The sequence below is a fragment of the Podarcis filfolensis genome, assembly GCF_964270895.1.
Source record: "Podarcis filfolensis genome assembly, chromosome: 10".
Taxonomy (NCBI): Eukaryota; Metazoa; Chordata; class Lepidosauria; order Squamata; family Lacertidae; genus Podarcis; species Podarcis filfolensis.
In genome coordinates, this window is record NC_139612.1 from 46,882,256 (window position 1) to 46,899,748 (window position 17,493).

Below are 17,493 nucleotides of genomic sequence, written 5' to 3' on the forward strand. Positions count from 1 at the left end.
CCAGCCACAGGTTCTTTTATTTTATACAAAGGGAAACTGAAAGGCCCATTTAGACCTTTGCTGCTATATTTTCTGCTGTAAAAGACTTCTTTAAAGAAGGACCAGTAAAAACTGTCAGTTTCAGCATGAACTATGCAACACAAGGAAGTCTGAAAACCTATTGATATTGTAGAACTCATAACAATCCACTGTTACAGTGCTTAGCGTACATTTACCAAAAGGACACCTAGTGATAGTAACACCCCTGAAAGGTAAGCAGTGAATAGCTTGAGATCGGGATAATACTCTCTAGCAAATTGGATTGAACTCACATGACAGTCTAGAAATGCCTAGGAGAGATATAGCCAAGCCCTCTCTTTCTTTTAACAGTATACAGCATGTCAGGTCTCCTTCCTATGTTAGGAAACAAAGCAACAGGGGAAAGGGCAGGTGCAAGCTTTTCATTGTAGGTTGTTTCTTAAAAAAAAGAAAGAAAAAGAAAAAAGGACAGCATCTACGGATCACTTTTCAAAGTAGTGGACGGCTGTCTTGGTGTCCTCATGTGTGCTCTGTCTGTCAGCTATCCCGACACACCTCCCACAGAGTGGAAGTGGGTGCTCTCCACAGGCTTAGTTAAGATATCAAAAGAAGCTAGGAAATCGGTCACCTCCCCCCTGAAGGGACAAATGAACTAGAACTCCAGAGACACAAGAGATATTTCACTCATTTAATTAGATTTCTTAGTCCTTTTATATGAGCTCATCTGTCTGCTATCCAAGTAAAAACTGCAGAACCCTACAGAAAATTCCAAAATTCTTAGCTCATTCTCTCTCCCCGCCCCCTGCTTGCCCACTTAACAGAAAGAACCAGGCGGTTGATGACGAGTTCAAGACGACTTTCAAGGTCTTTGGCCCATCTTTTTCAGAGTGCGATTCAGCTGAAAGAGACAGACATCTAATTACAAGGGAATTCTTGGGGGCAGGGTAGAAAACACACACACACACACACGGTACTGTCCGAATTATGCATTGTTCACTCAAGGATTTGGGCACCATGCAAGAATCCCAAGTGCAGACATGGGGAAAATTAAACCACTTAGACCCTACCAAGATGGAGAGATTTGAGGTCAGAACACAGAAGAGTTAAACATCAAATAGAAGTTTGCATAACTGCGTAAATTGCAAAGGATTGCAAGGATATTGAGTAATTTAGTATTTAGTAACAGGCAGCAAAAGGCTCCCCTAAGCTAACTTGTGGCCTTCCAGTGCTGTTGGACTTTTAATTCCCATCAGCCCGAGCCGGCAGACAGGGATACTCAGAGTTATAATCCAAAAATTTGGAGGGCCATAGGCTCCTCACCCCTACCCTAGCGTTCATATGCCCAGTCTTAAACAAAATCATGCCCTGTCCACGTTCTTGCAGTTGGGAAGCAGCCAGCCAGACTGAAGTAGGCTGCATAAAACCTGTACCCATGGCTCCAGAATCTTCCTTCAACGTATTTTTGCTTTCTTGGACTGCATTTTAGAATGCCAAATACCACTCTACTACTATCTCTGCCTCTCCGACATTCTGTGCTACATATTCCAGTTCTTTCCCTAATCCCTAACCTAGCAATCTTAAAAAACTCAACCCTTAACTTACTGCTGACCTGCAAATCTTGTATTTATCCTTATTCTTACATGTTTAAGTAATGCACAGTACAGCAGAGGATGCCCATCTGTTACCAAGAAGGGCACTCTTCCATCTGTGGTGCTGTGCTCAGTGCTTTCGGTTAACCCAGCTCAAAGTGGCACTCTCCATGTGAGTCAAAACAACACAATGGCTATTTCCCCTTCATAGAGCTTTCATTCCCTCGGGTGGGACTCCTGGTGATGCAGTGCCCTCTGTGGGAGAGCTGGAACAACTACACTGTGTTCCCCCTTGCAAGCAGCAGGAGACAGAAGAGGGTAGGTGACATTGGGAGAACTCCTTCCACTCACAGATAGATGGCACTGCTGCCACCTACTTTTTCATTTCTGGCATTCATGGCAATGCTGTTTAGATTTCACTCTCTCCTGTACAGATAGAGACACACAGACACAGCTTTTCCTCAAACCCTGGCTGAAAGCGTGCAGATAGGTCACCCCATCAAATTTTGCAAACGGTTTCGAAAGTATATTTCGCCTGCTCATTCAAGCAAGTAGCTTACCTCTTCAAACTTATGGATCTGGCGAATGAAGAAATCCCCATAGCGACGAGCAACCTTTGTGTCTGCGATGTGGATCATGTCCTGCCAAGAGATAGGCAACAGTAAGGAACAGCCCAGGGGTGCTAACAGGCAACAGCTCCGTAGGAAGTTCACTCTAGCCTGGAGCTAGGGATATTTTTTCAGATAGGCTCCTTCATTCCTGAAGGAGTGAGGCCAACATTAACGTCTTCTTCGTGCCAGATAAGATCTACATCTTTTCCCAGGCATTTGAAATAATCTGATTACTTGGCTATCTTGGTCCATAAGCACTGTGATGTTTATTTTTTGTTGATGCATTATTGATGTGTTATTAATTCCAAGTGGCTATCAATGATTTGTTTCTATATCTATAACTATATCTATATCTATATTCCCCACTGTAATGGCTTTAGGGGTTGCTTGTGCATAAACAGCCGCCACTCTGGGCTAGGTTGGCTGGTTAAACCATTTCTCGCTGGACAGCCATCCATCAGTGGGCGTTTCTTAAACCTTTTCCAACATAAAAGTTGTTTGACGCCCAGTCTCCTCCTACTCTCCCTGCGCGGAAGTCTTCTGCGCAGGGAGGGCGTGGGTAGCGGAGGACCTGTGCTCTCCCCGCTGGTGTCCAGTGAAGAGTCCCGGAGCCTGCTCTCTGCTTCCCCCATTGGCCCCCCTCTATCCCTGGTGTAGCGCTGATTTTCTTCCCCAACAGGAGACTTGCCTCTCTCCCTGCTTGGCCCCTCTCCAGCATCGTTGTGGGGCCTCGCCTCCTCCTCTAGTTCCGATGGCAGTTCCCTGACACCCACTTTCTGCAAGTTGCCTACGGACTGTTTTATGATGCCACAAATAAACATAATACTACTCCATACTTATAAAGAAGAAAAGGATAAGCCTGTCAGGTATTAAGACAGGGTGCTTCAACCAATGCTCTCTCCATTGAAAACTGTCCTTGTATTCACCCCTCTCCCTAGGAAACTTCATCCAAGCATATGAGAATGGGAATTGATTTGGTGATGGTGTATCAGGATATAGCCCTCCAGATGTTCATGGGAGCTCAAAGTTGAACAACATCTGGAGAGCCACAGGGTTCCCATCCCTGGTGTATAATCACTAATGTATATGCCTTTAATCTGAAGCATTTGCAGAAGATGAACTGATGGAGAAAACTGGGTGAGTAAGAGTAGTTGATTTCTAAAGGTGGGAGTGAATGGAACTCTTTGGGACAAGATTCATAGCTTTGTCCCTTTTAGAATGAAATGGGGGGGGGCTGATGGTACTGAAAAACAAAGTACCTCCTATAGTAGGTGGCACTATGAATTTTTTAAAAGCATGCATCTATTCTTGGGAGAGCCTCTAACCTCTGCCTCTCCTGGCTTAAAGCTCATTTCCACTCCAGGAACTCTGCAGTGAAGAGCTCATTCCTAGCAGGTACCTCTGGCTGCCTGGAGATGGGCGCTCTAGGAACTCTGCAGGAAGCTGCTTTCTACCAAGTTAGACGACTAGTTCATCTAGCTCTGTCTTGCCTACTCTTCGTGGCAGCGAACCCAGGCTTTCAGACAAGAGCTTTTCTCAGCCCTACCTGGAGACCCCAGAGATGGAACAAGAGCCCTTTCGCATGCAAGGTAGATGCTCTAGCACTGAGTTATGGTCCTTCCCCATGTCACCTATGCAATCTGACCAACCCGGAAAGCTTCTCGTAAGGGATGGGGAGACGTGAACAGACAGGCGGGAACGTACAGACCTTGTCAATGTAGAAGTCCACCTCGGAAGCAGACTGGAACTCGCCATCCAGGGCAGAGATGCCGCTTGTCCAGACCAGGTTCTTCATTTTGTGTTTGAAGACGAGCAACTGGATACGGAACTCCTGCTCTGTCAGGTCCAGGAAGCCGGCTAGCTTGGCAACCGGCATAGTGGTGTAGAGCTTCAGGAAGCTGCGGATGGTAGAAAGCTGGGCCTGCTGCTGGACCTCATCGGCAAAGACCTTCAGCTGCTGCAGGAAAGGCTCCTTGTGGTAGTTGGGGTGAACGTTGTCATAGTTGGGGACCACAGGGGAGAGGAACTTGGGGCAGGCATAGCTGAAGAGCTCTTCGTACACCTGAGGGTCGCCTTTCTGCATGCGCAGCATCTTGTCCCCGTATTTCTCTCGGAGCTGCAGGTGGATGCTTTCGTCAATGCGCATAGGGTACATGGTGAGCGCAATGGCCAGCAGGGCGTGCATCTGCTCGTTTTGTTTGTTGATCTGCGACACAAAGAAAGCTCGATAGAAACACTCCGCTCTGTATTTTCAAATTTCCACGTAAGGACTCGTGCAGCACAGTGGCCAAAAGTCTGAGTGACAGAAGCCTCCAGTCAAATCTCACCCCTGCTTTGAGTTGACATGTAACTTTCATGGAGACCAAAACAGAATAGAAAGGCACACAGCCTGAACTGCCAGGATTAAACTGAAAGCTGCCATTGGCCATTTCGCTACACGGATTCAGGCAATGGAGTCACTCTTACCCTGCATTTCCATAGTAAGGCCTATGTGCCCTTGCACTGGTAACTGAAGAGTGCCAACTTCAGAAATGCCAACTAGGAGCGCCTTAGGATCATACTCTCTTGGTGGCCTTAGGTAAGCCACTATTTAGAGATTTCTAGGTGTTATTAATGTTTTTAAAATGTTTTCAATATGTCTTAGCTGCCATATATTTTAAGAAACTAAATTTTGCATGATTGTTCCCAAGATCCAAGTGCACATTTGCATTTATGTTTGGATACAATTGGATGCAGTTTTGAATCAATATGGCAGACCGAACCTTTCAAAACTGCACTGTTTTTTTGGTTTCTTTGAATTTCTGAGCAATGCTGGATATGAGGCTGCTAGTATAAAATACACAGAATAAAGTGTATTATTTTGCAAATTTGTTATTCCTCTCTTCCCCAGAATAGAAATGTAATAAATCAATCTTTGAGTCTCTTCCTCCCAGCTGCAGAACAGGAATAACGATACTGATCTACAGGGCTGTTGTAAAAATTACTGAGATAATGTACACAAAATATTTTCTACAAGTATTACTATGTGAACCTAAGCAAATATAATGGTGCATTATTATAAAAGACAAGCATGTTACTAACCCACAGGGAAAAGCCTAGAAATATGTTGTCGGGGGGGGGGGGGGAGATGTCAAGAAAGCTTCCTTTGGCTATTTCCCACCTATTCTTACTCTCTATTACTTCCCTCCTCACCCTTTAGTTCCCCACTCAAAACAAAAGTTACTGAACTGACCTTTAAAGTAGATACATGCAATTTTGGTAAACAAGTTTAATTTGCACAGTTTATTTTGGACAGAGAACCTGGAGTACCTTCGAATATGATAACAGCATCCCAAACAAACTCTTCCCACTACAATGAGACAGGTAATAACCAGAAGTGGAATGGCCTGGGTTGAGTTGCACCCTGACTCCTGAAAGATTTAATCAGCTGCATTCTGAAGGAGTTTGGCAGAAGATGTGAGTCCTGCAGGTACTATAAAATCTTCTAAAATACTATAGAATGAAGCAGCAAGAGTGTGTGCAAAGCAGTGAGTTTTAAGGCCATTGTACTCACACATTGCTAGCTGACTGAAACACTGCAATAAGCCCTAGTGGGACAATTACACCCAAAAATTCATCATCCGTGATACTCAATACTGACTTACTGGTTTTAGGGATCCAGAGAACAAACTCAACAATTAATAAAGAGAGCAACGGTTTTGGCAGATCAAAATGATGAAGCTGTTTCAAAGTTGGCTCCTACTATTGCAAGGAGGATTAATACAGTGAAGGGGTGGGGATGGGGGGCGCGCACAAATACCCAGAGAGAGAACACCACAGCTGGTATTAATGGCAGGGGAAAGTGTGTGAGCAATGTAACAAGAGACAAGGTCAGATTAGCAGAAGAAAGCCTTGAAGGTGAAGACTAATTTTGATGTATTTGGGGCAGACAGTAAGGAGCCAGGGAGAAACTGGCTCCTGAAAGATTTAATCAGTTGCCTTCTGGATGAAGATATAGTTCCCCAGGAAGGCCAGTAAGTCTGTGGCCAAATCAGGCTTAACTGCAGGTAATATAAAATGGTTTTTTTAAAAAAAGGGGGGGGGAGAGAAAACTTGATAATCTGGTTAGAAAGAACAATAAAGCAGTGATCTTGGTGTAGTCCAATTAAATACAATGGGAGTTACGTCTGGGTAGACAATGCATTAAATTACTCTGGACGTAGAGGAGCATAGTTTGTTTTACACGTAGCGCTAAGACATAGTTTATTTAGCCTAACTATGGTTGCCTGAATGTGCAAACCCAGCCCAGCTAAATAAACTATGTCAGCGCTACGTGTAAAACGAACCATCATGGTTTGTTGGCAAAAAATATGCCTTCCCCCACCCTGCTATGTTTGGCTACCTCAGCAGCTTAAAAAGGTAAAGGTAAAGGGACCCTTGACCGTTAAGTCCAGTCACGGACGACTCTGGGGTTGCGGTGCTCATCTCGCTTTACTGGCCGAGGGAGCCAGCATTTGTCCGCAGACAGCTTCCGGGTCATGTGGCCAGCATGACTAAGTTGCTTCTGGTGAACCAGAGCAGCGCATGGAAACGCATTTACCTTCCCGCCGGGGCAGTATCTATTTATCTACTTGCACGTTGACATGCTTTCGAACTGCTAGGTTGGCAGGAGCAGGGGCCGAGCAACAGGAGCTCACCCCGTCACAGGGATTTGAACAGCTGACCTTCTGATCGGCAAGCCCTAGGCTCTGTGGTTTAGACCACAGTGCCATCCGGCGCCACCTCACCAGCTTACCATGCTACAAAAGTCAAGGGCAGCTGGAAAACAAACCAAACTTTAGAAAAACAAGTCATGACTTGTCTGCTTGTTTGTGAGACAACTTGCGGTTAATTGGACAAATGGAAGTTCAAACAAATAATAGTTTAGCATTGTGTACAAATCTGGTCTATGCCTGGGAGGAAATAATCAACAGCATCAAGAAAAGGCGCTCGGAACAGAAGCAACAAGCAAATGTTTACCACATGGCTTCAGGGTACCTTACCATCTCATACTTGTAGGTTGTCCTCTGGAACATGCTCTTGGTCCTCTGAATATACAGGAGGATATTTGCAAAGACACGGATGGCATCTTGGTAGCGTCGCATCATGAGGTATGCAAAGCCGACGTAATAATAGGTCGTGACCTGGCACTCTGGCACTCGTGAATACATACTCTGGGAAGGGAAAAGATTCAAGTGAGATGACTGGGGAAAATAATTTTCAATCACTACCGAGGACAGCTTTCTTCCAAAGGATATGGTGGAGGAATTCTGCTCAAGTTCTTTATGTTAGAAAGGGGATCAGTGGTAGTCCTGAAGTGGTACAACAGAGCAGCTCCATGCTATCTTTTTAAACCTGGCTTGGGGCTTCATATATTATTTATTCCAGTTTTACACTGGGCATGACTGTTGCCTTTCTAATAGGTGTAACATTTTATTTGATTTACTAACAAACCTTAGCAAAATTTACAATTTATTTATTTTTCAGCATGAAAAAGGGAAATGGGGTGTGCCTATTTTCCTGCAGATGTACAAACATTTACACTTGACACTTCCTCAGTGCTAAGATCCCATGTTGTGTTCTCAGTTCAATGTACTTGGTCACAACGGATGACAATGCAATTAACACTTTGATACATTTATCTGCTTTTATTGAGACCAGCATGTTTGTGTGTACACAACATGCATGCTTTATTTAGAACCAGATGCTCAAGGATAAGATTTTAGATAGATGATGATAGATAGATAGATAGATGATAGATAGAAACAAACATGGCATTCGGGAAAGGGCAGGTAATTCCTGAGGTAGTAAACAGGACTGGCAACATAGAGAAATGGGCAGGTCATATTTGTAGCTTGCCTTCTCTGAAACATGCTCTTGGTCCTCTGATTGATATTGGAGAAGTTCAGAAATAGCATCATGGTGCAAAGGATACAACATCCAAGGTAACAGGACACCTAGCACTCAGATACTTCAGAATATTAACTCAGGGAATGAAAGAAAATGACAAAACAGATGCTTTGAAGGAGATTCTTTGCATATTTTCAAATATACACCTCTAATTTAGAGAGCAAAAAAAGGTTTTTTTCAGAAGAGCTGGATTCTCAAAACCCCAAAATTTTGACTAAACCTGGAACTGAAAACGAAAAAATTTTCACAGTACCCTCCATTTACACAAAATGGCTGTACACACAGCACTTAAATGGGGCAACAGAGATTTATATTTGCCACACATGACAGCATAGGAGAGAAGAGCATTCAGAAATCATTAGGTGCACAAACCTCTTTGAAATCCAGAGGATTCCTCAACAACAAAAATGAATGTAACACACAAGAAGAGAAAAGGAATGTTCAATTTTAATGCTCTAGCATCTGGCAGGATTTGAGTCCTGTGCTCCGTTACCTTCTTGTTAAGTTCAATGTTCTCCAGAACCTTGATGGCTTGATAGTAATCTCCAAGGAGTGAATGGAGGCGCAGCAAGCCCACAAGACTGAAATAGCCCAACATCTTATAGAGAGAATGGCGGCCATACTCTCCAGCTACACTCTCAGGATCACCTACGGAAGGAAAATAGTATTTGCATATTTAATAGGAATTTGAAAGTACCACTGTGCATTCTGTAGCAGGACAGGGAAGAGATGCAACCTTCAACATGTTGTTTTATAATCAGCTTGATCAAACTTTCCATACAGAAAGTTTATTTGGATTCATCTACGGTAGGAGAGGCTAGAACAAGAACTGAAAGTGTTTTAAGAACCTTTACAGGAGTTTGAGAATTTACTAGTTCCACTGAGACATTAAAAGAATCAGATCCTCCTGTCTGAACAAACATCCCTATTGTGCACATTAATCTATCCGAAATAAGCACCATCCTCTGGTTTTGTACTTACAGTCACTACTACATCAGTGTACACAAATGGAGTAAAAAAAGATCAATTTCAACATATATAAAAATGTAAGAGTAAGGAACAAAGAGCCTGATCTATTTTTATTCAGAAATAAAACCAATGGTTTCAATTGGGATTACTTTCAAGTAAGTATGCAAAGAATCATGTCAGGAGTGGGAAACTGGTGGGCTTCCAGATGTTGATGGACTAAAAATCCCATCATCCTTGATCACTGACCATGTAGACAAGGGTGGATGGACCAGAGTCCCACAGCATCTGGAAGGCCACAGCTTCCCCACCCTGAATTACAACCTAAAAATTACAAGCCCAAACCCCACTTACTTGGAAGTAAACTCCATTAAATTCAATTCAACTACTTCTGAGAAGACATAGTTAGGCACTCAGTAAGCTCACTGAACTCAGGGACTTATTTCTGAGTAAACCTGCTGAAAACCGCACTGTAAATGCATTGGAATGAAAATAATCCATATTATGCAATCTCAAGCATGCAGTTTACCAATTCAACTGAAGTAATTTACCACTAGTAAATTGTTTTCATGAACTGTTGATTGTTTTATGTATATTTGTTTTTCATCTTATCATTTATAGTCCGCTGTTTTTGTTTTTTAAAAAAATGAGTATCTTATACTATTATGTAAACCGCTAAGACTCATGTCTGATTAAAAGACCTACAAAACAAAACAAATATATTCAAAATGAAGTTTCCTTCCTGGCTAATCTACACACTGGCTAAATCCAAGCATTAGATTTAAGACTATTTAGCTTCATGTAAACAAAGTGAGCAGGATAGAATTAGCTTAACAGGCTTGCAGATTAAACTGTACCTATCACACAGATAAGGAGAGCTATAGCTCAAAGCCTCTCAGTGATAGGATTCTGGAGAAAGAATACTAATAAAGGTATTGGAGGATAAAACCACAACAAATTATGTTACTTGTAGAAAACTGCACACATACAGAGCTGGTTTTATACAAGTGAGTTAATACAAGAGAACTTACAGCCTCTACAGGTTTCCAATCAGGCAGGAACTCAGGGAATAAGGCTTTGTTTTATTATTTAATCTATTTATATCTTGCCCTTCCTTGATCATGGAAACCAACACATTGTGGTGCCTTCACACCACAACCTGGAACCACTTCTATTCTCTCTAACATGCACCTTTGCATGGATCATGGAAACCAACACATTGTGGTGAATGCATGGTTCTTCATGTGCCTTCACACCACAACCTGGAACCACTTCTATTCTCTCTAACATGCACCTTTGATTCCTTCTTACCTCCACTAGTGTAGACCTCTAGTTGCCGGTTGATGTTGGATTTGTCCACCAGGGAATGCAGCACATTGAGAACGCTATGGACATTCCAGATCTTGGGGTTTGAACGCAAGAAATCAATTTCTTCATCTGACTTCTTGGCTGTCTTGCAACGGTACTGACTGAAGGACTGGAACTGTGAAGGAATACAGAGAACAATGTTGGAGAAAACTGGGTCAGTATATATGTTCACTTCCAATAGTTTGTGCATAGAGTCAGAATACAAATCCCAAATAAATAAAGGAGTTTCCCAGAGCAAGGCTGGAGGGAAGGCAGTTTATTAACATGCATGCCCAAATAACAGAGGTCTCTTAACTAAATGGTATTTTAAAGATGAGCAATTTGAGCAAGAAAAAAACTCCCAGAGGCTTCTTCACCCAGAAGTCTAATGGTGGCTACAAGAATGGAGGATCAGGGAAAACAGCATGGAATCAAATTCCAACTTTAAGCAAAAATCTCACCCAAAGCAGCTAGCAATTCACTTAAGTCTTTTTCTGTTCAATATATCCACATTCTGTATCAAAGAAAATCAGATGCTAGATACAGAAAACATGTAAGCCAAGCAAGAGTCTGTCTAAGCCCATGTCTGTTTAGAAGTAAGCCTCTTGAGTTCAACAGAACTTACTCCCAGGGAAAATGTATATAAGATTGCAGCTTCTACTGCAGATGTCTCGGAAGTACTAAGAGCCAAGCAAAGTAAGAAGGTACATAACCCTCAATGAGAAGTCCTGAGCCCATATTGCCTGGTGCACACACTTTCCAGTTGACTACAGCTAGGTTTCTATTTCTTATGGCTTTCAAACTTAAAGCTACTGCACCTGATAGATGAATTCATCTATGATATCCCAGAGCCACTGGTTGGGCAGTTCCAGGGGAGCTGGTCCATCTGCATCTAGAGAAGAACATTCACAAAGAATTTATAGTGCTTAAGAGACTGAAAGAGCAATCCAACCCCCTCGATGTTGTCTGCTGGAGGGAGCAAACTGCATGCACAGAGAGCTTGGCAGATGAAAAGCTACCGTCGGTGGTATTCCCACAAGTGACAGAAAGAATAGTGCTTCACAACAGGGTGTTCTGGGGTGGAGCAGAGCTGGCTATGGATCCACAGCTGCTCTGTCCCCCCAAGAGGGGCCCAATTTAGGTCCTTAGCTGTACCTGACTTGAGGTGACATAGCTAATTGCCCCCATTGCTTTCAGTATGTGTGGGTGGGTGATGGGGATTAAACATAAAAGGATCTGCTGGACAGAAAAGTTCAGCTAAACAGCCACCAACATTGTTTTGTGCGTGGGTAGGATAGCATTCTAGGTTGATTAAACCCACCCCGGTATATAAATTGTCCTTGTTTTCTCTTTCACAATAAAAGAAAGAAGTTATATATACAGATCCTAGGAACTCACTGAGAATATAGTTGAATAGATTGCAGTAGTTGTAATATGACTCAAATCTCTGTTCCAAAGATGGACCACCCTGTAATTAAAAAAAGAATCAGAGTTGAGATGGTATATAGCTTAGGAGTTTAATTTTCTGGGCTTCAAATACTAGCTGAGCATCTCACCTAATTATAAGCCCAAGTCAAAACAACCCAGGGATTCAAGGTGGATAAGCAACTGAATGAGTCAATTCACTTTCCATCACAGTACTTACACTGACTTTAGCATAGATGTGTCTATAATACAGCTCCTTGTACAAAATCAGGAAGACAGCATCTTCAAGAAAAAATAGATATATTATCTTATTTAAAATATTTGCATCCTATTTTTTCACCCAAAGAATTGATTCAATTCCAAACAACTTTTGCCAACCCACTGCTCACCACCTTGGCTGGGGCTGATGGCAGGAGGGTCCCATTGGGGGACAAGGTGATAATAAGGATAACGACAGTAACAAGAACAACAACAACAACAAATCCAAAATATTTGGAGGACTCCAAGTTGGTGAAGGCTGATACAGAACCACCAAACAAGATCAAAACCACATCTAGATACATAAACCTTTCCAATCAACAGGAGAATGCCAGAAAAGGTGCGGTAGGAACGTAACAGAATAAAGCTTGGGGAAATAAAGTATCGTAATGAAAAAGAGAGGAAAGTGTTTCTCTCAAAATTACCATCAATTAAAAACTCTCTTCTCTGCGCTCAGACATTTATGAAAGAAGTAGGAATCTGCAATACTAAAGGATCTAGACATAATCTAAAGGCTCCATTGTGACCAAGCAGAAACAAGTTTCTTAGAACCCACACAATGGTGGTCATAAGTATCTAGATTACATAGTGCAGATGCCTTTGGTCTCTTTTCCTGCCACCTCCCCAATCTAACTTTTTGCAGTTAAATTAATGCAGTTGAATTAATTGTCGGCCAATTGGCCAATACAATACAGAATAACTGTATCACAGATGTCAAACACAACTAAGCATTTCCAAGCATAAGTAGGGGCCCAGATGAAAATGCAGCACAGAGTAAAGCTTGCTTCTGCTCACTGCAAATGCCCAAACTGTCATGGTTCCATTTCTATTTCTTTTTAATAATAGGTTAACTGTTCCAATGTATGACAAAGGCCACAATGAGTCTTTACCTTAAGGAAGTGATAAGAGAACCTGCAGCCCTCCAGAGCTCCATCAGTTCTGGAGGGCTGCAAGCTCCCCATTACTTTTCCTTATTAAGCTGACCAAGGGAAATGAAAATACTTACCATTTCCAACCTGCGGTGCAATAGCCTCTGCCTCTGGCCACGGTGTGTTTTTAAAGAATCTTTCTGTCAGTTTGGTCCAACTGCAACACACAGAAATGTTTAGTAAATCAAGTGCCTCACTCATTAGTACTAAAGAAACCAAGACATAACATGGTCAATAGCCATTAAGTCATTGCTGCTGCAACTTGCATTGCTTTCTCCAATTTTTTAAATCAAGCATATGTAAATATGGATTACTGATTTGCTGTGAGAAAGAAATCTACCATCTATAGACAGCAATAGCAAGACTTTTCATTTACACATTTCTGTTGGTGAGACCTGAAGGACCCCCTTCAGAATGGAATGAAAAAAAGTCTTCTTCTGTAAGGACTATAGCTCTGCAGCACAGAAACCCCCAGGTTCAACCCCAAGCATCTCTGCTAAAAAAGATCCTCAGTATTATGGCTTAGAAAACAACCTGCCAGAGATTTTGGACAGCCGCTACCTGAGATGTTTTGCCAAAATAAACAGAACTAGGCTAGTTGCATGATTGGACCAACAATATAAACCAACTTCCTACACAAACCTCAGCTAACTTCCCAGAATTTATAAACAAGGCAACTGCTGCGCATTTTTGTCCCATGAATTATTCATTCTCTTACAGGTGTTGATGTGAGGGACTCGATGAAACCACAAGACATTTATATTTACAGACTTCACACTTCCCTGAGAAAACTGAATCTTACCTGTTTTCATAGATGTCTTGGATCTCATAAACCTTCTGATCAATAACATCACTAGATACACGACTGGCCTGAAGCTCATACACTTTCTGGTCAATCAAGTCAGACACAGTCTTGTGAAAGTACTGGATAAAGTTTTTTATCACCTCAGGAATCACTTGATAGGTTTGCTGCTCATACTGTCTTTCATAGGCAAGATCCTGTTTTGGATCTCCTGTGAGACAGAAGAGATGAAAGAATATTAAAACAGAACAGGAAGATGTAGAACAAGGTGGCATTCCAGATGTTGTTGAACTCAAAGTCCCATAATCTATGCCAATCGTCATGCTAGCTGGACGGAAATTGGAGTCCAACAACACATGGAGGGCTACAGTTTCCCCACTTTTGATGTGGATTAATAGGAAACAGTTTGCACTCCAGCCTTCAAAAGCACTTGGCACTTAGAACCCCACTTCCCTTCATAATTTCTTTACATGCTTAATTTCCAAACATCCATACACATTACATAAAATAATACTGGAACCCAGGAACAGCAAGATCGTTTTAATCTAAGAAATACAAATAACCATCATGTTTACTAAAAAGAAAAGTTTTAGGTCTTTACCTAAATTTAGGTCTTTACCAAATTTAGACATTAAATTTGGTAAATAGATATAATTCAAGTTAATCCCCCTCATATCAAATAAAATACAAGAATATAAAATCAGTAACAGTTTAATAGTTACTTTGCTCTGTCAAGATTTTCCTATTAATTAGTACTAATGGAAGGAGACAACATTGAGGGTAGCAAAGTAGCAGGAAGAAGGACCCTCATCAAGAACCTCAGGTATGGGGAATTTATGGTGCTCCAGATGATGGATTACAATTTCCGTCAGGGATAATACAAATTTTAATCAGAAAAGTACCTTGTCTAATCTTCAAGGGTTGTCAGATTCAACACAGGAAAAAGTTTGGTTCTTTTAATAGTGGCCCAAAACAGAAAATTCCAAACAATGTTGTAGAATTCTGATGCAGCACTTGCTGCTGGTAAAATTCTCTTAGCAACTTTTGTACAGCACCCCCTTTTTTTAATTAAATATCAGCTCTGGCCTGTGCATATCCCACAATGTCCCGGCCTAATGTACCATGAAAACATCTTGTGCAGCACATCCACTTTGTCAGCATGTATTGGGAGTGGGCAAGGTCCATGTGTCTTCTTGGTACTCCAGGCCTAGAGGGGAGCCTCATTCCATAAGGACACTTTTTTCAAAAGCGGCACCCTGTTTGCGGACTGCCCTCCTGTTACAAGTACACTTCCATTTTGGCACCAAGTGAAGACATGTATCTGTCTACTCAGGCTTTGTAGATTTTTAAGAAAGGAGTGGGTGGTGGGTTAACCTTCTCTGCTTATTTGTTTCTAACCTAGTGTTTCCTGGTGTTTAAAAAAATCCCAGCTTTTGGTTGTTGTACTACAGCCTGAGATGAGAGAGTAACAAAAACATTCTAAAAAGTTTTGGGGGGGTTAACCCCAAAAGATCTTACAATTTAGCAGCAGTACTGATGAAGAGCAGACCACCATATTTTTAACAAATAAAATAAGAACAAAATAACTCACCTGTGTGCATATCATACTCCCCTGGATAAGTATAGGGATCATATGAGCCCTGAAAACAGAGAGAGACCAGAATATCAACACACCTGACCAGTGTCAGATTTACGTATAAGCTAAACAGGCTATAGCTTGGGGCCTCACTCTCTCGGGGGGCCCCCAAAAACTTAAAAAGGGAAAAAACCTGGATGTACATTTCCAAAATATAAGATAAAATCAAATCAAATAAAACCTACATACAGCAACAGTGTTTTGTGTTGTGTATGGACCTATTAGGTCCATAAATTACCATATAGCATACAGTGGTACCTTGGGTTAAGTACTTAATTCGTTCCGGAGGTCCATATTTAACCTGAAACTGTTCTTAACCTGAAGCACTACTTTAGCTAATGGGGCCTCCTGCTGTCGCCGCGCCACCGGATCACAATTTCTGTTCTCAACCTGAAGCAAAGTTCTTAACCTGAAGCACTATTTCTGGGTTAGCGGAGTCTGTAACCTGAAGCATATGTAACCCGAGGTACCACTGTATATTCAACACAAAAAACAGCGACAATTTGTTGTTGACAAAGGACAGCAGGACATATAAAGGGCCCCATTACCTTCAGTAGCTTAGAGCCTCATCAAACCTAAATCCAGCCCTGCACCCGACACACCCATAAGATGCTTTGCCCTTTCCCTACTCAGATGCGGACTGCCAGCTAACCAGAACGCGACACACCACGGCCTCGCCTTCCTTGGGCTGCTCGGCCGCCCGACAAAAACCGCCCTCGCCGCCTCCCAAGGCCAGCAGGGCTGCCCTCGCACCCCCAAGACCGGCCGGGCGAGTTATTTTTACCCGCCGACCAAGACCCCGGGTGAGGAGTGAACAGGCGAGGCCGGTACCTCTTCGTAATCCTCCGCCGGGTAGGACATGGCGAGGCTTTCGGAGCGAAGGCGAGAGGAACGCACACCGTCAGGGAAGGAGCGTTGCGGCAAAGAAAGCGCTCCGGTCAGCAACCCGCGCTACTTCCGGTGCCGACCGTCGGCGGAAGTACTTCGGGTGTTCGCTGAATATTGGCTATGGGAGGAACGGAAACGCAAGAAGCGGTTCCTTTTAAGCGCGGTTTAACGCGGGTTGTTGTGGCGCAGCACGACTGAGGATGAGCCCCGCTGGCGCATATTTGGCACGGGAGGGGTTAAAAGAATGAGGAGAGTGCTGTTGGAAAAGAGCGAAAGGCGCATTTAGCGCGGTATCCTATTCCCACTGGCCACCAGCCAGATCGAGGAAGCCTGGTGAGAAACATCTCGTTTCTCACAAGGTATCAGATGTAATAAACAAAAAATCTGCAGTTATTCCTTTATGGGGGACACAAGAGCCCTTATAGAGTCCTTTGTAGGTTCTCCATCGGTCGGAGGAAAAAACAAGAGGCCAACCAGAGAATATTGAGAAGCAAAGCAGCTAGTAAGCCTGATCTTTATTGATCTGTTGCAACTCACCACACGCAGGAGGGAGGAGGAACCCAGAACAATGGCACGCAAGGCCTTATTTAGACATTTTAAATTCCCTGCCCTGGAGCTCAAGACCACCCCTCCATAATCACAGAAGGGGTGTAACCCAAGACCACCCCCCACATACCTACATCACAGAAAAGGTGGTTAAAACAGAAATTTGAATGTTGTTTTTCCTGTTTGCCAGGTTATCTGATTGCCTTTCCTGATAGTCTGTCACCCATTAAAATACTGACTACTCAATTCCTGAGACAATAGGAAGGCTCCCTGACCCCCCTCCCTCCTTGCAGGGAAAACGTTTGGTCAGTTTGGGAATCAAAATGGTTTCAGGTCGGACTTCCTGTGCTGATCTATGTACGTGCTTGGTTGGTACACGTATGAACATTTAACATATATCTAAGACCTCAAAATTCCTATCACAGTATGAAAGAAACTTGACAAGAATATCACTTCCCCCACCCCGATGGCGTTTTAAAATACATCATGGCAGGCAGCAATTCTGCAGATAGAAATGCCGCAATGTTAAAAGCTTCACCGGTTGAATTTA

General features: G+C 42.7%; 1 protein-coding gene across 2 annotated transcripts; it reads right to left on the reverse strand.

Moving 5' to 3' along the window:
• Positions 1-692: 692 nt before the first annotated feature.
• On the reverse strand, positions 693-16,494 carry EIF3L (eukaryotic translation initiation factor 3 subunit L). 2 transcript variants are annotated; one of them, XM_083573944.1, is made up of 13 exons: positions 16,341-16,493; positions 15,465-15,513; positions 13,874-14,084; positions 13,149-13,228; positions 12,105-12,166; positions 11,858-11,927; positions 11,278-11,351; positions 10,424-10,595; positions 8,640-8,794; positions 7,240-7,410; positions 3,927-4,424; positions 2,168-2,248; positions 693-916 (listed from the first exon to the last, which is right to left on the reverse strand). In XM_083573944.1, exons 1-13 carry the CDS (start codon positions 16,368-16,370, stop codon positions 878-880), a joined length of 1,692 nt encoding a protein of 563 aa, XP_083430070.1. In that variant the 5' UTR covers positions 16,371-16,493; the 3' UTR covers positions 693-877. The 2 variants fall into 2 exon arrangements, with proteins under 2 accessions (XP_083430070.1, XP_083430071.1); XM_083573945.1 differs by lacking the exons at positions 693-916; positions 2,168-2,248 and adding an exon at positions 3,524-3,543 and having other exon boundaries at positions 3,899-4,424; positions 16,341-16,494.
• Positions 16,495-17,493: the final 999 nt, after the last annotated feature.

Coding starts and splice junctions, on each gene's coding strand:
- EIF3L (XM_083573944.1), bottom strand. CDS start 16,370: ATGTCCTACCCGGCGGAGGATTACGAAGAG. Junction 12,167..13,148: donor TGCACCGCAGGTTGGAAATG/GTAAGTATTTTC, acceptor TTTTTCTTGAAG/ATGCTGTCTTCCTGATTTTG. Junction 917..2,167: donor AGATCCATAAGTTTGAAGAG/GTAAGCTACTTG, acceptor TGTCTCTTTCAG/CTGAATCGCACTCTGAAAAA.